An 18393-nucleotide genomic window follows, 5' to 3' on the forward strand; every position below is an offset into this window, starting at 1 on the left:
ACGTACTCTAAACAGCTTACATGGACTCAATCAAAACTCTTTGGCAAAGCAGATGTGCAGGCAGGCTGTCAGAGGCATGCAGGCAATGCTTGATGCCCAGGGAAGGCGTGCTGGGATGCTGTGGGTGGCTTGTATCCGACACGAGAACATTCACAGCTCGCTGCCTGGTGAGCGAGCGCACTGCTCCCTGTGGTTGTGCACCAGCTGGGGCTTTCTGGGTTGGTTCAGCCAGGAGCTGCAATAACCAGTCCCTGTGGAACCAGGAGTCAAAGACTACACAGAATCAAGTTGGTTGGTGTTAACAGAGACACTCAAGAGCAGCTTGGAGCAATGCTCCTGCTGCTCTCTCTCGTGTCCACAGACAGCAAGCTACTCACACTGTGCTCAGCTGGGACAATCGGGGAACACACACACGTTGATGAGATGGTTGGGGTTGCACCCCAAGCTCCCCTTCTTGACTGAAGCACCCCAATGGCTCACTGTAGAGCACTGTGCCTGTCTAGATCTCACTAGTGGGGACAGGACCAGGTCACCCCTTCAGCAGGGACAACATGCAACCTCTGTTGTCACAGGCTGAGTGTGACAGTGTTCATCCCCTCCAATTCCCGCTGGAGCCACCCTTACCTCCGTCAGCGTAGGTCTCGGTGCCGTAGCCGTCCTGCAGGCCATTGTTCCATGTACCCTCGTACTTGGCTCCGCTGCTCATGCTCTGCCTGGCGCCGTACCGTCCCTTAAAGCCATGGGTCCACTCGCCTCTGTAAACCCACCGTCCTTTGGTCTCGATTCCCAGGCCGTGCCTCTTGCCTTGGGACCAGTAGCCTTCGTAGGTGTTGCCACTGGGCCACGTGTATATGCCCACCACCTCGAAGCCGTAGTTCCAGGAGCCCGAGTACTCGCCCTGGCCCTTGGGGCCGGTGCAGATGCCGTGCCCGTGGGCTTTGCCCCCCTCCCAGCCCCCGCAATAGGCGCCTCCATCATCGAAATCAAACCTGCCGCCGCTCATGGTGCCCTCCGGTGCCCCTCAGCCGGGCAGCGTTCCCGGGGCAGCGCTCCGGGGCTCCCGCATCCCCGGAGGGAACGGGCTGGGCGCCGAGAGCGGCCGCTCCTGCCTCGCCTGGCCCGGCCGAGGGGCTGGGGCACGGGACGAGGGAGAAATTGGACGAGAGGGAGGGGAGAAGGGCGGGCCGAGCTCCAGCCCCCCCGCAGGGGCAGCCGCTCCGCGCCGGTACCTGCCCCGCGGGCACGGGCATGGGCCGCCCGGGGAGCCGCCCCCGCGGCAGAGGGAGGGATGGGGGTCCCGATCCCCGCGGCGGAGAAGGGGTGGGAGTCCCGATCCCCGCGGCAGAGGAAGGGATGGGGGTCCCACGCCGGCCGCTCTCCCCCCGCCCGGCCGCCGCCGCCCGCCCCGTCCCGTCCCGCTCTCCTCCCCCGCCGGGAGAAAGGTCAGCGCTGCCCTAACAAGGCCATCGGATCCCAGGAGCTGCTCCCAAAAATAACCCCCCTGGAGCCCGGCCCCCGCCTCGGGGCCCTTTTATGAAGGAGGGGAGAGACACATCCCACCCCCCCCCCGCCGTCCCCCGCCCCGGGCAGGGATCCAGGCGGAGAAGAGGCTGGGAAAGTAAATGTCTGCTTAAAATAGAGCCTGGGAAGGGGCCGCCGCGCTCCCCCGGGCCGGCAGCCGCTGTCCCGCTCCGCCGGAGCCCCGCGGGATGCGGGGACGGAGCGGCCGGGGCCAGGTCACTCACACCGTGTGTGATTGGGCAGAGGTAGGACACGGAGTAAGAGCACAGCCGTCACCCGAGGGCAGCCAACAGCTCACCCAGCCCCTCTGCTACTGCCGAAAGCGACTCTCCAAAGCTGCTGTAGGGTAATGAAAGAAGTTCAGTAGTAGCCATTTACCCCTCTCTCTCAAACAACAAACTTCCCAAACTTCCCTCTGTTTAACGGCCAGCAGCATAATTCAGTCTGTGTGTGGAAAAGATCACAGACAGCTGCAGACACAGAGAGTAGTGACAGGACACCTTGTGTGTAATAATGTCATCAAATACAGATGGCAGAGGACAAGGACTGAAAGACCAGGTAACAGGCTGATCCAAGCCCTCTCTTCTTCCAGCACACCCATCCCATTCCTAAAGACACTGTCCCACCAAGACCACAGAGAAATGACCATCCCTTACTGACCACCACACTGAGAAGCTGCAGGAGCTACGGGGTGTGATCAGCTCTTCCAGGGGAGATCCCGAAGCACCACCAAACTCTGGGGCAAAGCTGGTGGTGGACTCAGTTTTTCAACTTTCAACCTCCTCATTGGAAGAAAAGGTACAGAGGAACCACACAATACGGAACTGCAAGAGAAGCTGTGTATGGACAGCACATAAACACAGAACACCTGCAGGCACAGGTGAGGAGGACCAAGTTAGAAAGTTAATTACAAAGGGCTTCACTTTTATTCAGCCACAAGAAGGAATAAGCTCTTTGGTAACGGACTCCAACATGACTCAGAAGTGCCACTTGGCAGATCCAGCCCTCTAAAGCCTTCGTTAAAAAAAAAGTCAGATTTTGAAATTGGTTCAAGTTAAATTTTTTTGTTGTTTTAAACTTTTAGACCACTTAGGCAAGTTTTCAAGGTTCTTGCTGCATGATTAAGGGCCATAAATTCACATTTTTGCAAAGCAAAACCAGAAGGTTTTGCTCTATGGTTTCTGTGAAGACCAAAACATCTGAAAACAACTTCTGGTAACAGAAGAGAAAGCGTTAAGGCAGCGGTTGCAGCAACTCCTGGTCTATTCCATGGCGCTCCAGCACTCGTGAGCCCAAAGATGTTGTAACTGTCCCACGAAGATGCCAAGTTCAGGACTATGTAATTATTTACTTAGCAACTTTTCCTAATTACATGGCACAGTTGTGAACTGATTGCACACTTTGTTTGAACATTAATAACTTACGCAGATTTTGGCATTTGAAGAGCTTTTGTTGACCGCCAAACCCACACAAACTTCAGAAACCACTGACAGTCTGTGTCCACAAAGACACCACACAGAGCTGCTCTTATTTCTTCATTTTGGCAGAAAAATTCCAATTCTCCCTGAAGACTGAGCCTGCTGCAGCCTGGGGCTGACCTCTAGTGGCACCGCTCATGTCCCTTCCCAGTCAGCACCAGCTCACATTTTTCTACTATTTTTACATCTCCTGGACTTCAACTCATTTTAACACAGTACTGACAGTGCAATTCTAAACCCTGCAGTACAGGTTTGTATTTCACTAATGCATTTCACTAATGAATGAAATGGTAAAATCAGTGCAGTCTTGAAAGGCACTTTCAGCCCCACAATGGTGCTGTGGTTGGAATTTGCGTTTGAGAACAGTTAAGAATAATTAGTTGAGAAATAAAAGTCATTCTGCACTTTGTAGCCCAGTTTTGTAGACAACAGTTGCCAAAAAATTGTCTTGAATTCAGAACACAGGTGGCAGAAATGCAGTTATTGCAGAGCATGGAACGAGGCTTGGGACCCAGGGACATTCTGCACAGTGTAGGTGACACTTCAGAACTGGCAAAACAGGTAAACTGACATGGCCACTTGTTCTAAGACACAAGGTGCTGCCACAACTGCAAAAAAAACCCAAGAGCAACACCAAATGATTTTGCAGGAAAAGGTTTGTCTCCATTCCTCCTCCACGTCTTACATGTTAGAAAGTTGAGGTAGTGCAAAGAGTAAAGACAAACCAAACACAACTTTTCTCACCCTCAACAAATTGTATTATTTGATGGGATGCTCCTTTGATAGACACTCATAAAAGAGACACTGTGCTGATGCACCCTGTGTATGGAGAGCTGCTTCCTTCTGAAGCAGTAAATTCCAGGAGAATGCAAAGCTGGACAAAGCAGCTAAAGTGAGGATGTTTTAGCAAGACTGGAGACACAGTGCTCAAGATTTCCCTACAACTGACAACTATTCACTCCAGTCTATGGGTTTTAATGCTTGAAGGAAGAGTAATACTTGGTCCTAATAAGCAGGCTAAAAAAGAAGCTAAAAAAAACCCCTCAAACTGACAGTGTATGAATTAGGACCACTGCAACTAGTAAATTCTGGTTTGCTAACAGAATAGCAACCAAATAGAGTAAGCAGAGGCCATGGCCTCGCCTTTCCTTTGGTTAACCACAGCAGCAAGTCCTCTGAAGAATGCAGGGTGTTTCTCTTGCAGACAAGTCTCTAAGGCCTGTTGGAAATTCAATAAAAGGTTTGCTTTCCACTTTTCCAGTAACAGTACCTAGGGGAGGGTAGGAGATGGTCACACTCCTTTATGAAATAAAATCAGAGGCACAAGCATCCAAAACCACAAGCCTGAGTCTTACAACCTGAGGTCAAAGTGATTTCACAGGAGCTGAATGACACCAGGTGTCTCACAAGAAGAGCTCCAATCACCAAGCAATCTAGGGACACCTCTCCAACAAAGCAAAAAGGATTTTGGAAACAAAGTAGACTTAAGTGTTGGGTCTTTTAAGTACAGGCAGGTATGCTCTAGGTTCATTTACCACATTATCTCTTCCAAGCTTAAATTATAATGCTGAAACTAAACTGTTTGTCCAGCTTAAATAATCAACATCAGCTGAGATGCAAAGAAGTGTTTTTATTGCAAGCACAGTGAGCAGGGAGTGGGTTGCATATTCACATGATGTGCCTGAGGGCAGATTTAAACCAGCCACCCTTCTGGTTTTAGTGCTCGTTGCTGTCAGGTGTACATCATTTCTGCCATGTGAGACATTTTCTTTGGAATATACAGGTAATACTCCATGTATCCCGAGAGATCTTCAATTGTCACATCATCCACAAAGGCCCTGGCTTGCTCAGAGCAGGAACGTGGAGAACTTGAGGGAGTTCTTGATGGCAAAGGCTGGGAGTGATCCTCAGAAACCGTTCTATCAGGTGCCAGCGGGAGGGTGTTCTGCAAGCCAGAGAATTTGTACACTTCCATATCTTGCCACAGTTTGCACTGACAGGCTTTATCTGCACATGCACACGGCTCACTCGTGTTCAGCCTGGACATGGACTGGAAGTCAGAGAGCTCTGTAGTCTTTAGGCTTGTTTTGGATACTGGAGAAGCTGCAGCTGAAGAGTTCTCCTGTGGGATCTCCGCTGTCAACTGTGCAACACAAACTCCCAAAGACTCCTCAGCTCCCTTCTGGCCAACGTCCGGAGAGACACTGCAGCATTCCTGTGCACAAGCTTCCTTTGGGATTGGCGTCCCAAACCCACTGCTGTCCTCTTGGGTGTCAGCCTGGCTCTTCTGCACCAGCTGGCTGCATGTGGAAGGGGGTTTTGTGCTGCAATGGATAAACTTTGGAGGATGAAGAATTGGAGACTTGGAACGCCTGCGACGCTGGGTTCTCACAACTCCTCTTGAGGGCTTCTTCACACACCTGTCAGGGAAAGACACAAAGGGAATGAAGATTCACCAAAACACTTATTGCTGGGTTATAACTAACACTGGGCAAAATCTCTCCTGCATTTATATTGCATGCATGAGCTTTAGGTTTGGAGTATTTGCTCAGGGTATTCTGCTGTCTTGGAATTTGACTTTGTTCTAGACAAGGGGTTGTATACAATATAAAAGGAACACCACAGAAATGCATCTCAGAGAGTGGGCTTTAAAGGTCAGAGAATGAGAAAAGCATGTGAGACATGACAAAATAATCTCTATAAGAATGACAAAGCACAAGAAAAGAGCACAAAACTAATGAATCAAGGGCAAAGGATGGTTTTGTTTCAGATGAGTATGAAGTTCTGCAGAGACACTCTAGAAACCAATTCATTATTTTAATCTAGTTCCCAAGGCACAATGACAGCTTCTGCAGTGTCAAACGATTGAAGGAGATTCATTCATGATTGTCTGATTCAAAACCAGCTCACATTTGCATTAAGAAACATCTGTAATGTTTAGCCACCTATAGGTGGCCAGCATTTCCTTTCACTTCATGCAATTGTAAAGAATAGCAGTCATATATGAAGAGAAAAAGGTGGAGTATTATTAAAGTTCTTTGGTAGAGACAATTCAGGTCCCCTGTTTAGAGGGGCACCAACTAGAAACTGTCTACTTAACATTCCTTTTCAGTGCAGTATCATTTGAAATAGCCTGATAATCCCAAGCTTCTCTTACCCATGCCAGGTTTCCTTAGAAGCACACACATTCTTAGGTTTGGTTTCATCTGCCACTGTTCTAACTATTGCTCTGGGACTTGTCCCATCACCCACCGAGAGAGAAGTGGTACATCTGTGAGAGACAGAAAGAAGAGTTAACAGCCTACACTGGTTAGCGTTATGATTACGAAAATAACCCCTTGTGCATCTTCCTTCCCAGAAAATATTGCTCCAAATCATTTAGAATATGTCTTAAAAGACCTGCCCACAAAGCCCCAAACCAGAGGGATGAGTGGTGGCACGCTCCTATCTCCAAGGTTTGTACAACAGACCCTTTGACCAAGAGATGCAGCTCCACTGCAGAGCCAACCCCACGTGTCAGTGACAAACACACACAGTGGCCAAATTTCAGCTTCCCAGGAGAGGGGAGGGCAGAAACACCATCCCTGAAGAAACACTTCTCTTTTTCCAGAGACAAATAAGCCATTCTTTCCTAAAAATAAATGTTCTTTGGACATAAATAGACTTTGTTTAGCTGAAGAACACTTAAGCCTCTGTCTCAGATAGCCTGTCAACGTAAGCTAAAACTCTTCATACTCCTGCAAGTTGAATCATTTGAGCCACAGAGATGTGTCAGATCTTCAGTTTCTATTCAAGGCAGGGGCCTTAGCAGATTTACTAAATTTTCTGGTGCTATAAATTCATTCCATACTCCCATTTTAAAGGGGCCTCAATAACCCCAGAACAATTCCTTCAAGCTGTGACTTCAAATACTACACTGGAAGTCCCAAGAAAATTATTTTCCAAATCCTATCCTAGATTAGTTTGCAAACAGGACAAATTCCCTGAAAAGTGAAAATAAGTCCCCACACACTGGTCTAGGATGGGGTTAAGAGAATCCAAACTATTAATCAAACTAATTTCCATTTAAAAGACAATGAATACAGAACACAAGATCAAAAGCCACCAGTAAAAACTCCGAAGTAATCAAATATGCCCAGGTAGAGGATGGCACCAGAGACACTGAGGAAATGAGAGGTAATTCATTACTAATGAGTTTAATTACCTAAACAAAAGATAACTTTAGAAGCCCATCTATTCACAATTTCAGCTCTGTGGTAATTCTAGTTACCACCTTGATGCTGCCTTACCCACCCTACCATTACAGTGACAGTGAAATCACATCCCTGAGAACAGCTTGTGGGACCCCGGATTCTACAGGTAACATGCAGTGGTGCACAACTGTCAGCAGAAAAAAACATTCTATGGAAGCCTTCCTTTATTTAATTTCAGGTAAAAATTATCATTACCTACAGAAGACCTGTGGTGTTTGTGTTCTGCCCCCTGGGACAGTGAAGGTACCAAGACAACATAAAAAGCATTTTTCCCCATTTAGTGATTTTGGATATAAATAGAAATTTGGTGACAGCAATGAGAATAGTTTGTGTGGGAATCATGCACTGAATCCAACACTCTCCCTTAGTGGCATGGAAAGAAAGTTTCTCTCCTGGGAAAAGATGTGATTTTATTCTCATGACAGGCCTTCAGAACCATGGCAATATGCTAACTCCAACAGCAGAGTTCTAGTCCTGTGGACCCTAGTACTGGTAACCTCTGGCAGCCAGATTCATGCCAAAATTCACTTCAAGCACATTGTCAGCTGATCATGAGTGTGAGGTTTCTTTCAAACCTGCTGCAAGCTGACAGCAATCAAACAATTTACAATTCCTCGAGAAGTGCAGTCTGCAGGCAGTGAATTTATTTCAGTCTGTTTAACTACAATGAAAGCTTTCTGTGCCTAACCTTTTGCAATTACCTCATTCCCTCAAATTTCACAGCAAGGGTGTTCCCTTTGAGTCCATTTGTAAGAGGTTAAGTCTGTGCCTCCCTGTGGTGTTACTCACCCAGCTGTGTCAACTCTCAGCTTTTTGAATGCTGTCTGCAGGCTTTCCTCTTCTCCATCCTTAGCTTCTGATTTCATCATTGGGATGGCCAGAAAGTGATGAAATTACCATGTACTGCTAGAAACAGAAAAAAGACACATGAAAATAAGGGCCAAATCCTTGTTAAAAACATTAGTTGCCCAGCAGCACCATAATACATGAAAATAAACTCAAAATAGCACAATGAGCACACAAAGCTGAGGTCATTCTAGTACAACATTTTTGAAAGCTGACTCAGAACAAGCTTTATGATACCCAAGAATGAAACAAACATTCCCTTGTAAACTGTAGGTGAATTAACAATTCAAAGTCAAATTTAGTGTCAACAGCATCTTGCACATATGTTACAGCCCAGTCAGACTCTTCCACTTGTCTTACAGTGCTACAGAGTAATTGCAAAAGAGGTTAAAGTGAGAAGGAACAACACCATTAAAACCAGTCAACCTTCTACAACTCTTCTTTCTAAATTTGGGACTCAGTGTTACACACACACTTAAAAAAAAACCCAGAAAAACCCAAATCAGGAGATTTTTCTTAAAATTAGAAAAAGTTTTAAGCCAAACAAAACTTTTTGACTTTATGTCTAGGTCCCAGCAAGAGTTCTAGAGTCCTATCAAAACATGGTATTATGTTTACAAATAGCTGTTAAAATTTACTAGTATCAGCTTATGAACAAGTACAAATGCAAACAAATACAAAAAGCAATCAGGAAACCCTGCATTAAAAAAAAAACCCAAAACTGGCTGATGTATTTTTTTTTTAATCTACCCTGGCCATAATTTAATCTAGCAACAACAGATCTCAAATCTTTCTAAATTTGATCTTCTTTGGGTTTGCTGGCTGTCAGGACTGCCCAGTCCTGTTTAACATCTTCATTAATGATCTGCATGATGTCGCAGGGTACCTTCACCATGTCTGCTGAGGTCACCAAACTGGGATGAGTGGCTGAAACACCCGTGGGACCTCAACAGGAACCTCACAAACTTCAGCTAACGGCAGTGCAAAGCCCTGCACAAGCTTTTTTTGGTAGCAAGGAAAAGAACTCTCTCTTCACTGAGACCTTTTTGTCAGTAGCTCTGCAGCTCAGTTACTCCTGGAGAGGGACCGGGAATCTCTGTTCCCTCATTCCAGCTGGGAGGTGGCAGCTCTCCCCACTACTGCTCACTGTGCTGTGATTTCACCTGGGTGCCCTGGATTGCAGGCAGCTATTATGACACACACAGGAGGATAATGTATCATAACAATTTCAAGGCACATGGTGTCCAATGAGTCAGAGAAGGAGTAAACAGGAGAGGAAGAAGCTTAAACACTGACAACATGATGCTCATCTGAGCAGGTTGCTGTTTCATATTTTCTCTTAGACAAATATTACTGCTCTGGTGAAGCACATGGTCTCTACTTCACTTTTGTTCCTTGGCCCCCAAGTCATCCTCAGATGATTCTTTAAAATGAAAAAAAAAAATTCAGGCTACATAAGTTTGATTTTTTTAAACAGCAAACTCCTGTATTACATAACCTTAGCAGGAAGATAAAAGTAAAAACTTTTAAAAGTCACTGTATATTACTCAAAACAGAGTATCAGTTTTTAGACTAAATATTTTATCATGCTGCCCTTCATCACCAACACCGCAAACCCTCAAATTTATTTAGATAAAAGTCTCACTGGGTGATAACAAAGTATAAGTTTAAGCATTTTAGATGCACAAACCAACTAGCACACACGTAAAAAAAAAAAAATCAATTACTGTGAAAACCAGCTAAAGTTTATCGTGCCAAAAAACACACCTGAAACTTACGTTTTTTACGTCCCAGAAAAATACACACCTTTCCTTTTTCCATTTTATTTTCGGCTATTTCCCAGTAACAGCGCACTGCCAGCGCAGCGGAGCGCAGTGCCGACGGGACGAGGCACGGCCACCTCCATCCACTGCGGGCTAAAGGGGCCGTGGCCCGGAACCAGGGGGCGGCACACGGGCCGCGGGGCCAGAACTTTTATATTTTCAGTTTTGATTTCATATTGTTTTTAAAACGGTACATTTTTAACCGCTCGCAGTTCCCTCCCCAGCCCCTCCCGCCCGCACGCCGGGGAGCCCCGGCAGCCTCCGCCGCTGCCCCGCAGCCCAGCTCCGGGCCCGGCCGTGACTCAGCGCCGCCCCGCGCCCCGGCCGGGCTGCCCCGGCGCCCTCCGCCCTCACGGGGGGACCGGCGGCGGGAACCGCGCGGGAAAGTCCCGCCGCGGGAACACGACGGCGCCCACCGGTCCCGGAGAGAGCAAGGGGGGACCCGCGCAGGGGACGGGGCCGAGCACGGGGATGGGGATGGGGACAGGGCCGTGGGCAGGGCCGGCCCCGCACTCACCGCGCTCCGCGGGCCGGGCCCGGCGCTCCCGCCGCCCCCCGGAACCGCCGCCGCTCGCGCACGCGCACCCGGCGGGGCGGGCGGGGCCGGGGCGCGCCCCCGCGGGCGGTGACGTCACGTCCTGTTGTGCTGCGCGCCCCGGGCCGGCGGCGGTGGGTGAGTGGCGGCCCCGCGACCCCCGGGACCCCCGGGCCCGGCCCTGCGCGGCCGGAGGGCACCCCAGGGGCGGCGGAGGGGCCGGGGGGCAGCGGAGGGGCCGCCGCGGGTGTTCCCGGCGGGGCGGCGGGGGCAGGCCCCGGGGCAGGTGGCGGAGCGGGGCCGGCGCGGCCGTGGAGCCTCCGGCGGGGCGGGCGGAGCGGGCCCGCCACAGGCCTGGCGCCGGTCCCGGCCCCGCGCCCCTGCCAGCGGGCTGGCACGCCGGGCAGCGCCGCGCCGCCCCCGCTCTGCTGCCGAGGAGGAAAGGCTCGGGAGGGATCTAAGCCGGGGGGGAAATGTCTGGGGGGGGGCACAGAGGAGAGAGTCAGGCTTTGCTCACTGGTGCCTGGGGACCGGACCACAGGCCACGGGCGCACACTGAATCGCTGTCTGAGCGTAAGGAAACGCTTTTCTCTGGGGGTGGCTCAGGGTCTTCCTCCTTGGGATTAGTCAAAGACTACCTGGACGTGGTCCTGGGAAACCAGCTGGGGGGGGCCCTGCTTGAGCAAGGGAGCGGGAGCTCCAGGGACCCCTGCCAACCTAAACCATCCCATGACTCCTGAAACCTTTCTGAAGCTTTGCTGCAGGTGCCATGCTCACAGCTCAAAGTTGCACGGGTTGCCAGGTTCTGTATTCACCCATTCATTAAAAAGACATTTTCATATTTTTGACATAGGCTGTGATTGTTCTGAAAAGCTCAGACTTTGGAGTTCACAGTGAGAAGCCCAGGGCAGGCCTGTTCAGAAGGCAGTGACATTGCCCACAGCAGAACGAGCACCCATCAGGTGTCAGCCAGTTCTGTACAGACCGTCTGTGTTCAGACCTCAGTATCAAATCCCAGTTTCTGTGTTTCAGTTTGTTCTATATGGCACGGTTGGTGACCCACTGAGAGCACATCAATGGACTTGGAAGCTAAGGATGAAGAGGAGGAGAGTCTACAAACAGCCTTCAAAAAGCTGAGGGTGGATGCAGCAGGGTAAGTGAGCAGCAAAAAAGGAAATGTAATTTATCAGGTTTTTATTATGTATTTGTGTTTGTTTTCTATTATTTTACATTTCCAAAAGACACAGTGATTTGGTGAAAGGTGCTTTGGTCTCCAGCCTTCTTTCCTCTCTCTGAACTGCATTACTTCCGATGAAATACAGTCATTATAACTGTCTAAGATGCAATGCAGTACTTTTTTACAGAGTAATTTTGTCTAATATCCAACTGAAATCAGACAGTTGGATGATGGAAATATGAAAAGACTCAGCTAAAGCAGTGAACCCACTTTTAGCTGTCATAGTCACCTTGTGTGATAGAGAATTCATTTGCCTGTTCCTGTAAACTCTGGTGTCTGCAGCCACATTATAAGCCTTTATTTAGTGCACAAAATTTTGCTTGGATGGCATCTGGACAGCAGCACCAACACCTCACTGGGGAGCCCAGGTTCACTGCGTAGGGTCAGGCTAAATATGAGCTCTGTGCGTTTCTGATTTCAGGGGATTTTGTGGAGTAAAATGTCTGCAGACATTCTTACACCAAAAACTTACTCAGTAATATACTGGGGGTGCTGCTAATATCTAGTGTTAGAGCTGGTAAAATTATGCAGTCTTACACTCTGAGACAGTTCACTTCAAGTCTTTTGGGAATTTACAGACACAAGAGGAAGTTTTGTGTTGACAGTGTTACCTTGTGAATTCATCCCCACAGCCATCAACAGTGAATTCAGGGCTTCCTCTGCATGTGGAAATATATTTTGCTTTGTTACTCGTTCCCTCTACTTCAGGAGGTCTTCTGAGCAATGTAGAAAAAAATAGCTGTTCTCTGTCAAGGAACCATGGTTATTAATCATAGCATTTTTGATGTAGTACCACTGGCAGACTGTGTGGGCTTCTGGTTGATTCCTGATGACATCTTAGGCATAAAAAGATCTTGTTTTGCAGGCATGTGTTGTGAACAGCTCAAATCTTGTGACTAATCCATTAAAATCAACTTTGGGCAGAGTATTTGGGCTCTTTGCTAGAATTTCAGCCTCATTTCTCACGATTCCCCGTGTTCCAAATCACACCTGCAGCCACAACTATAAATACAGATTCATGTGCTGAGGCATTTATGTTTGTCATCTAGACCTCCAGGGTCAGATGCTTTTTTCATTCCATGCTTATCTCAAACATTTAATGAGAACTAAATAAACCAGTAATCTGTCCTTGCCTGTTGTACCTCACCCACTTCTCCACCAACTCCCCCTCAGCCTGCTGCTCCAGGTGCCTGACTTTGCATTTCAGAGGAGCAGGAGACTATCTTTAGTGGCTATTGTCTGACAGGAATGTTTGGAACCTGAGTTTACATTCCTTTAATTCGTCCTTTTAGTGCAAAGAGGGCATGACATCAACCTCTGGGCATTTTGGCTGCCTTTCCTTCCATCTCACCTATCTTTAGCCATTTAACAAGGCCAGTGTAGTAAGTGGGGTCGGATAAATCTCTTTAAGGCCCTGTTTCTACCCGCTGACTACAGAAGGAGTTAATGTAGCAAATCTGATGGGCTTAGCTGAGCATCCAGAGCACATAGGCTGAACGTGGGCCCCTGGAGCCGTATGTTCAAGCATTCCTGTGATGTGGCATTTCCCTTTTTACCCAGATGTACTGCAACTCTGGCCGTGGGCGACGGGACGATCCTCAGAGCAACGACAAGAGCAGCCATGGACGGAGCAAAGCAGCAGGCAGTCAGCTCCAAGGAGGCGTGGCATGGGTAAAACATGACACACTGAACACTTGGAGGCTGCTTTCAGTGCCAGTTGTTGTTAATTAGTTGCTTTAAGATATCTTTCCTTTCTGTCACAAAATGTTTCCATGGCTGATGTGTTGTTCTTAAGGGGATTTCATCAAAGTCTCTAAAACCAATATTGCATCTTCTCTTAGAGAGGGTTCTCAAAACTTTCTTTTCTGTTGATTTCATCAGTAGTACTTTTCTGGAAGTCTTAAACCTTTGCAACCCCCTCTCACCTCACTCTTGGGTTCTTTTATTACTTTTGAAGTACCTGGATATTCAGTGTGACTCTGCCAGCAGCTCCAACTGATCCAGGTTCTGCACTACAGTTCAGTTTGGGATGACAGAGTATCATTTGCTTAAGGCAGAAGATTTGGGGGGAAGCACCTTGAATAAGAAGACTTGGGGGGAAGCACCTTGAATAAGAGTTCCTTGTATGTATCTTTCCTTTGGGGGAACCCGAATTTCTTCAGAGCCCTCCACGTTTTGTGTCAGAGATTGTAAGTGACCAATCATCTGGTATTTCCAAGCAGAAAAATAATCCTGTAAAATGTTTTTAATCACGTTTTAGAGCTTACTGAGCTGTAGTGCAGATTCTGGAGTTACCCACTTGCTCACCTGTTGAACCCTGCAGGTGTGTGAGAAAGCCTTCCCGAGGATCAGCAAGGGTTCCACGGCGCCGGCGCTCCAAGTCTCCGGTCCTGCACCCTCCCAAGTTCACCTATTGCAACATGAAAGCCAACAGCCAGCTGAAACACAAACCCCAGGCAGACACTTCGAAGGGTGTCATCAGCTCAGATGTTTTTGTCCCAGCAGAGCATGGTACGAAGGACGGGCAGGATTCTCACCTCGAGGCCAGTAACGACAGAACTGAACCGTTGGAAGCTTTCACCGCCGAAGAGCCTTTGCAGAAGCCGGGAGAGAATTGCCCTGCTCTCTCCTCATCCTTTGAGAACAGCTTGTGTTCTAAGCAAACCTCAGATTTCCAGTCCTTATCCATGCTTAGCAACAGCAGGCAGTGCCCTTGTACGGACAAGAAGTGCCAGTGCCAGCAGTGGCGCACCATGGAGGTGTACTCCTTCTCCGGGCTGCGGAGCGTCCTGTCCGAGTGCGAGAAGGCCGTGCTGGGAGTCCATGCCCACTCCCTGCAGAGCAGACCTCCCTCGGGGACAGCCTCTGCCAGCTCTCCCAGGTCTTGTTCTGAGCAAGCTCGAGCCTTTGTGGATGACGTGACTATTGAAGATCTTTCGGGATACATGGAATACTACTTATATATTCCCAAGAAGATGTCTCACATGGCGGAGATGATGTACACTTGACTGTAAGCAATAGAGAGTCCTGGAGCGGAGTTTGTTACAATGGTTGGGCTAATTGCCTTGTCAGTGCCATGTTTTCACTGTTGTGTGTTTGATTAAATGTTTCTTTGCCTCATACAGTTTAGTTTTCTAATAAAATGAAAAATTAAATATAGTTTCTGAGCTTAGTTCTGGAAAGAATGCACTAAAGTCTCTGAATACCTTAAAAGCACACTAGATCAAATGAGCTCTGTTTGGTTTTTGGTTTGTGCTGTGGATATTGAAACTCTGTATGCTGTTTTCACTATGTTTTGGAAAAAAACCAAACAAAACCAAAAAACATTTAGGTTTTTTTTTCTGATATTTTGAAGTGTTTGGAATGTTCATTCTTAATGTATCTCAGTACTTAGAGAAAAGTTTCACAGCTACAGCTCCATCCTCCTTATCCTGCTTTAGAGAGAAGGATGAGAAGGCATTCAGCATTTTGGATAGGATGAATCTCCTTTCCCTGAACACTAGCTGGCTCCTTTTTTAGTTGGATCAAGTTGTGAATGCTTCTTCCTTACAAATTTTTTGAGAGGTCCAGAACGTGCAGGTGTGTACTTGGACCCTTCCTTAATCTAACTTGCTCACTCTTAAGCAGTTCTATTTTTCTGCAGATAAGTGAAGCTCTTAGAAGAAAAGAATATATTTTGTTATTTGTGCTTTACAGATGGAATAATTTAGTGGGGAGTGAAGCAGGCTACCAGTTTTTTTGGGCTGTGCGGTCTCAGAAGTGGAAAGGGTGGAACCATCTATACAGGATGTTTCTGAGCACATCTGATACACAAAGTGGTGTGGAAAGGGGGTGAACAAGGTGTGTGTATCATCCTGGCTTTGTGCTGTAGAGCTATGACATTCCTGCTGGTTGAAAATAACTGCAATAAAAAAATTCTGTTGCCGAGACTTGCATTAATAAATGTTTGTCAAAACCCAGCAACTTAAAGTCTGAATAATTTGACTTGCATTCATCTTCCCTCAAGACCTTTGTGTTTAAAAAAAAAGAAAAAACAACTTAAAAAATTCTGGTTTCAGTGTCTGCTGTACATGCTCAACAACGATGTCTAAGTGAAGTACTGTAATTTTTACTTACATGCTGAAAATTGAGTGGTCAGCAAGCCAAGAAGTCACAAGCAATTGTGTAAAAATAGATGAAAAGCAGATGTGAACAGTTGGCCTTGTATTCTGTGCTGGAGAAGGCTCAGACATTCTAGATGATAATCACTGTAGATTTTGTTCTCACCATCCCTAAAACTTACAAGTCCAGGAAGCTGAGATTTAAAATCCAAATAAATAAACATAAGAATACAACTAAAACTAATTTTGCTCTTAAGTTTCATGCATATATTTAGCATGCAGTGTTTGCTCGTACTCAAATGTAACTGATTTCTACATTTTCTTGTGTCACCTCCCTCTTCCAGCACTATCCTGCAATACCCACACACACTTTGGGATTTCTCCACTTTCCCTTCTTTCTCCCTACAGAAAATCTGGTATCATATGTACTTTGCTTTTAAACATAAATATTTAGTACCAGCTATCTTTGCTGCTGCTATTTTTTGAAGGGTGTTTCTGTTTCAGCAGAGGGTATCTGCTCCTATTTTTATTCATGTTTTGGTTCTGTGCCCTCTTTAAAACCATGGGAATTGTTGCTAGAGAGAGGGTTTTTCCCCTTTTAACAGTTTCCCTGCCTCTTGGCATCCAGAGTCCATGCATGTGAAGCTGAGGCACAGCTCTTCCACCTGCACAAAAAAGGTTATTTGAGCCTGGTATTGGTTATCCCCACTCCTCTCTGCATCTGGAGCATTAGGAAGGGGCACAGCAAGGCCCTTCTGTAGAAATGTGGAGTGGCAGCCTGGTCAAGGTCACCTTGGGGCAGTTTCTGCTGTGCTGCTCTTTAACAAAGTGTGCAGAACCCCGGGAAGTGTCTGGGCTGGTGTTACATAAACCCAGCACGGATGGGCAGCGTTGGAAGGGCACGTTTTTGGTTGTGGAGCAGCACAATGTACCATAGACCTGCTGTGTCCAGGGAGAGAGGGGGAATTGGGGCAGTCATGGAGGTTAAATCAGTCCAAGATACACCCTGAAATTGAGGGCTGAGAATTCAGGTTGCCAGAACGCCAGGTGGGAAGGAAAAGCCTGACAGCAGGTTCTGAGGGCACACTTCCATAGTGTCCTGTGGAGGACTGGAAACTGCTAGTGAAGGAAAAAGGAAAAGGGGGAGAAAGACTGTAACTCAGTCATTTTGATTTCTGCCTGAGCCCCTGTTTCTGCTAGTGTTTAAGCACATCTAGTGCTGCCTGTGGCAGAGCAAGGGCAGATATTTTCGTTCTTGACTGCAATTGTGAGCTTTGCAGCAAACGTACTGGAACATTGCTGCTGATATTTGCACAGCACGGACCAACCCCTGGGGGTGAATGACAGGCCCTAAGAGAGGCCCAAACTTATTGTTTCCATCAAAACCTTCTCAGTTCAGCTCGTCCATATCGCTCTGATAATGCAGTGACATCTTTTTGCTGCCTGCCTGAAACCTCGGGATTTATTGGAAAACTGCATCTTCTCTGGGAATGCCTGCACAGCACCTTTAGCTTGATTGATGAGTAGGGATGCCCTGGTACAAACAGTGCTGAATGCAGCCCTATTGCTTCCAGCTGCTGCTGTACCTGCCCCAACGAGCCTCGGGGATTTTTTCTGTGTGTGGATGCTCTATGATCTGTTCCCAGTCAATCTACAGAACATGTCTGAAATGTTCTGAGAAAGCACCAGTGGACTTGCAGTGCTCCCAGGACTTTCCTCTAATTATATCCTAACTCTCTACTTCCTATGTCAGCAGACCCAGCCTGGGCGTTTTCCAGTAGCTTCCATACTCGCAGCACTTTACAAGTCCTTGTCCCTCTAGTTTCAGGACTAGTTAAACTGAAGAAGGATGCAGAAGGGCACCCTGGATCAATGACATTTCTTTCTTGCTTTACAGGAGCCAAACCGAATCTGAGCTGAGCTTTACATTGGCAGACACTGAATCAGGCCACTGGGAGGAAAAAAATCAATGGAGCCGTTTCTAGAGCCTGTTTTCCACCCTCTCCTTCTAAAACGGGGAGGGTTCTTCTGTGCCTGCATAGTCCCGTGACCGACTCCACCCTCCCGTTCTCTCATCTCTGTAACCTTTGCATCAGCTCTCCGATGAGACCCTCCCCTGGATTCAGGATTTCCAAACCGGCAGCAGCCACAATCATGCGCCGATGGCACCTTCTGCCAGAGCTCTGCCAGTGCACAGCATCCCATGGGGCAGCCCCACACCGGCCCCTCTGGCAGTCAGGGAGGCTGTGCTGAAGAGCTGGGGATGATCTCAAGGTCACACAAGGTCGGGGTACCCCTAACAGGGGCTGGCACCCCCCGTGCCCTTCAAGCCTTGCTCAGTTTAGCGAGCCAAGACCCAGCTAAATAAACAGGCCCATACAGAGGCACCGCGTACCCGCAGGACGCAGAGGGACGCAGCAACCTGTCATGTTTTACTCCCCACGGCGCAGCATTAATTCATCACAAAGTGTACCACTAGATGGGGCCTTCTGGACAGCGATCCAGGGAGAACAGCTGCTGCCTGCTCAACCTGCTCCCTGCCTTTTCCACACCCACCGTGTCCCCTTCCAGCGCAAGGAGCCCCCAAAGACTCTTGCAAC

At 47.9% G+C, this 18393-nt stretch overlaps 3 protein-coding genes across 10 annotated transcripts in view; 1 reads left to right on the forward strand and 2 right to left on the reverse strand.

Moving 5' to 3' along the window:
* JPH2 (junctophilin 2) overlaps window positions 1-1365 on the reverse strand; it is a 31648-nt gene extending 30283 nt beyond the window's left edge. For both annotated transcript variants that reach the window (XM_066198755.1, XM_066198756.1), the window contains exon 1: window positions 625-1365. In XM_066198755.1, the coding sequence (XP_066054852.1) occupies window positions 625-1003 (379 nt within the window). In that variant the 5' untranslated portion in view covers window positions 1004-1365. The remainder of the gene's footprint in view (window positions 1-624) is intronic.
* A 3244-nt stretch (window positions 1366-4609) lies between these two features.
* Window positions 4610-10526, reverse strand: OSER1 (oxidative stress responsive serine rich 1). Of its 6 annotated transcripts, none has more exons than XM_066198634.1 (5): window positions 10439-10472; window positions 9905-10069; window positions 8042-8158; window positions 6157-6270; window positions 4610-5419 (listed from the first exon to the last, which is right to left on the reverse strand). In XM_066198634.1, the coding sequence occupies exons 3-5, from the start codon at window positions 8119-8121 to the stop codon at window positions 4732-4734; spliced, it is 882 nt and encodes a 293-aa protein (XP_066054731.1). In that variant the 5' UTR covers window positions 8122-8158; window positions 9905-10069; window positions 10439-10472; the 3' UTR covers window positions 4610-4731. The 6 variants fall into 6 exon arrangements, with proteins under 6 accessions (XP_066054731.1, XP_066054732.1, XP_066054730.1 ...); XM_066198635.1 differs by lacking the exon at window positions 10439-10472 and adding an exon at window positions 9141-9521 and having other exon boundaries at window positions 9905-10156; XM_066198633.1 differs by lacking the exon at window positions 9905-10069 and having other exon boundaries at window positions 10439-10526.
* LOC136298138 (oxidative stress-responsive serine-rich protein 1-like) lies at window positions 10524-15656 on the forward strand. Of its 2 annotated transcripts, none has more exons than XM_066198639.1 (4): window positions 10524-10594; window positions 11489-11609; window positions 13254-13364; window positions 14017-15656. In XM_066198639.1, exons 2-4 carry the CDS (start codon window positions 11533-11535, stop codon window positions 14699-14701), a joined length of 873 nt encoding a protein of 290 aa, XP_066054736.1. In that variant the 5' UTR covers window positions 10524-10594; window positions 11489-11532; the 3' UTR covers window positions 14702-15656. The 2 variants fall into 2 exon arrangements, with proteins under 2 accessions (XP_066054736.1, XP_066054737.1); XM_066198640.1 differs by lacking the exon at window positions 10524-10594 and adding an exon at window positions 10945-11029.
* Window positions 15657-18393: the final 2737 nt, after the last annotated feature.

The sequence above is a fragment of the Chamaea fasciata genome, unplaced genomic scaffold (assembly GCF_029207755.1).
Source record: "Chamaea fasciata isolate MVZ Bird 193981 ecotype frontalis unplaced genomic scaffold, bChaFas1.0.hap1 SCAF_17, whole genome shotgun sequence".
NCBI classification, from domain to species: Eukaryota; Metazoa; Chordata; class Aves; order Passeriformes; family Sylviidae; genus Chamaea; species Chamaea fasciata.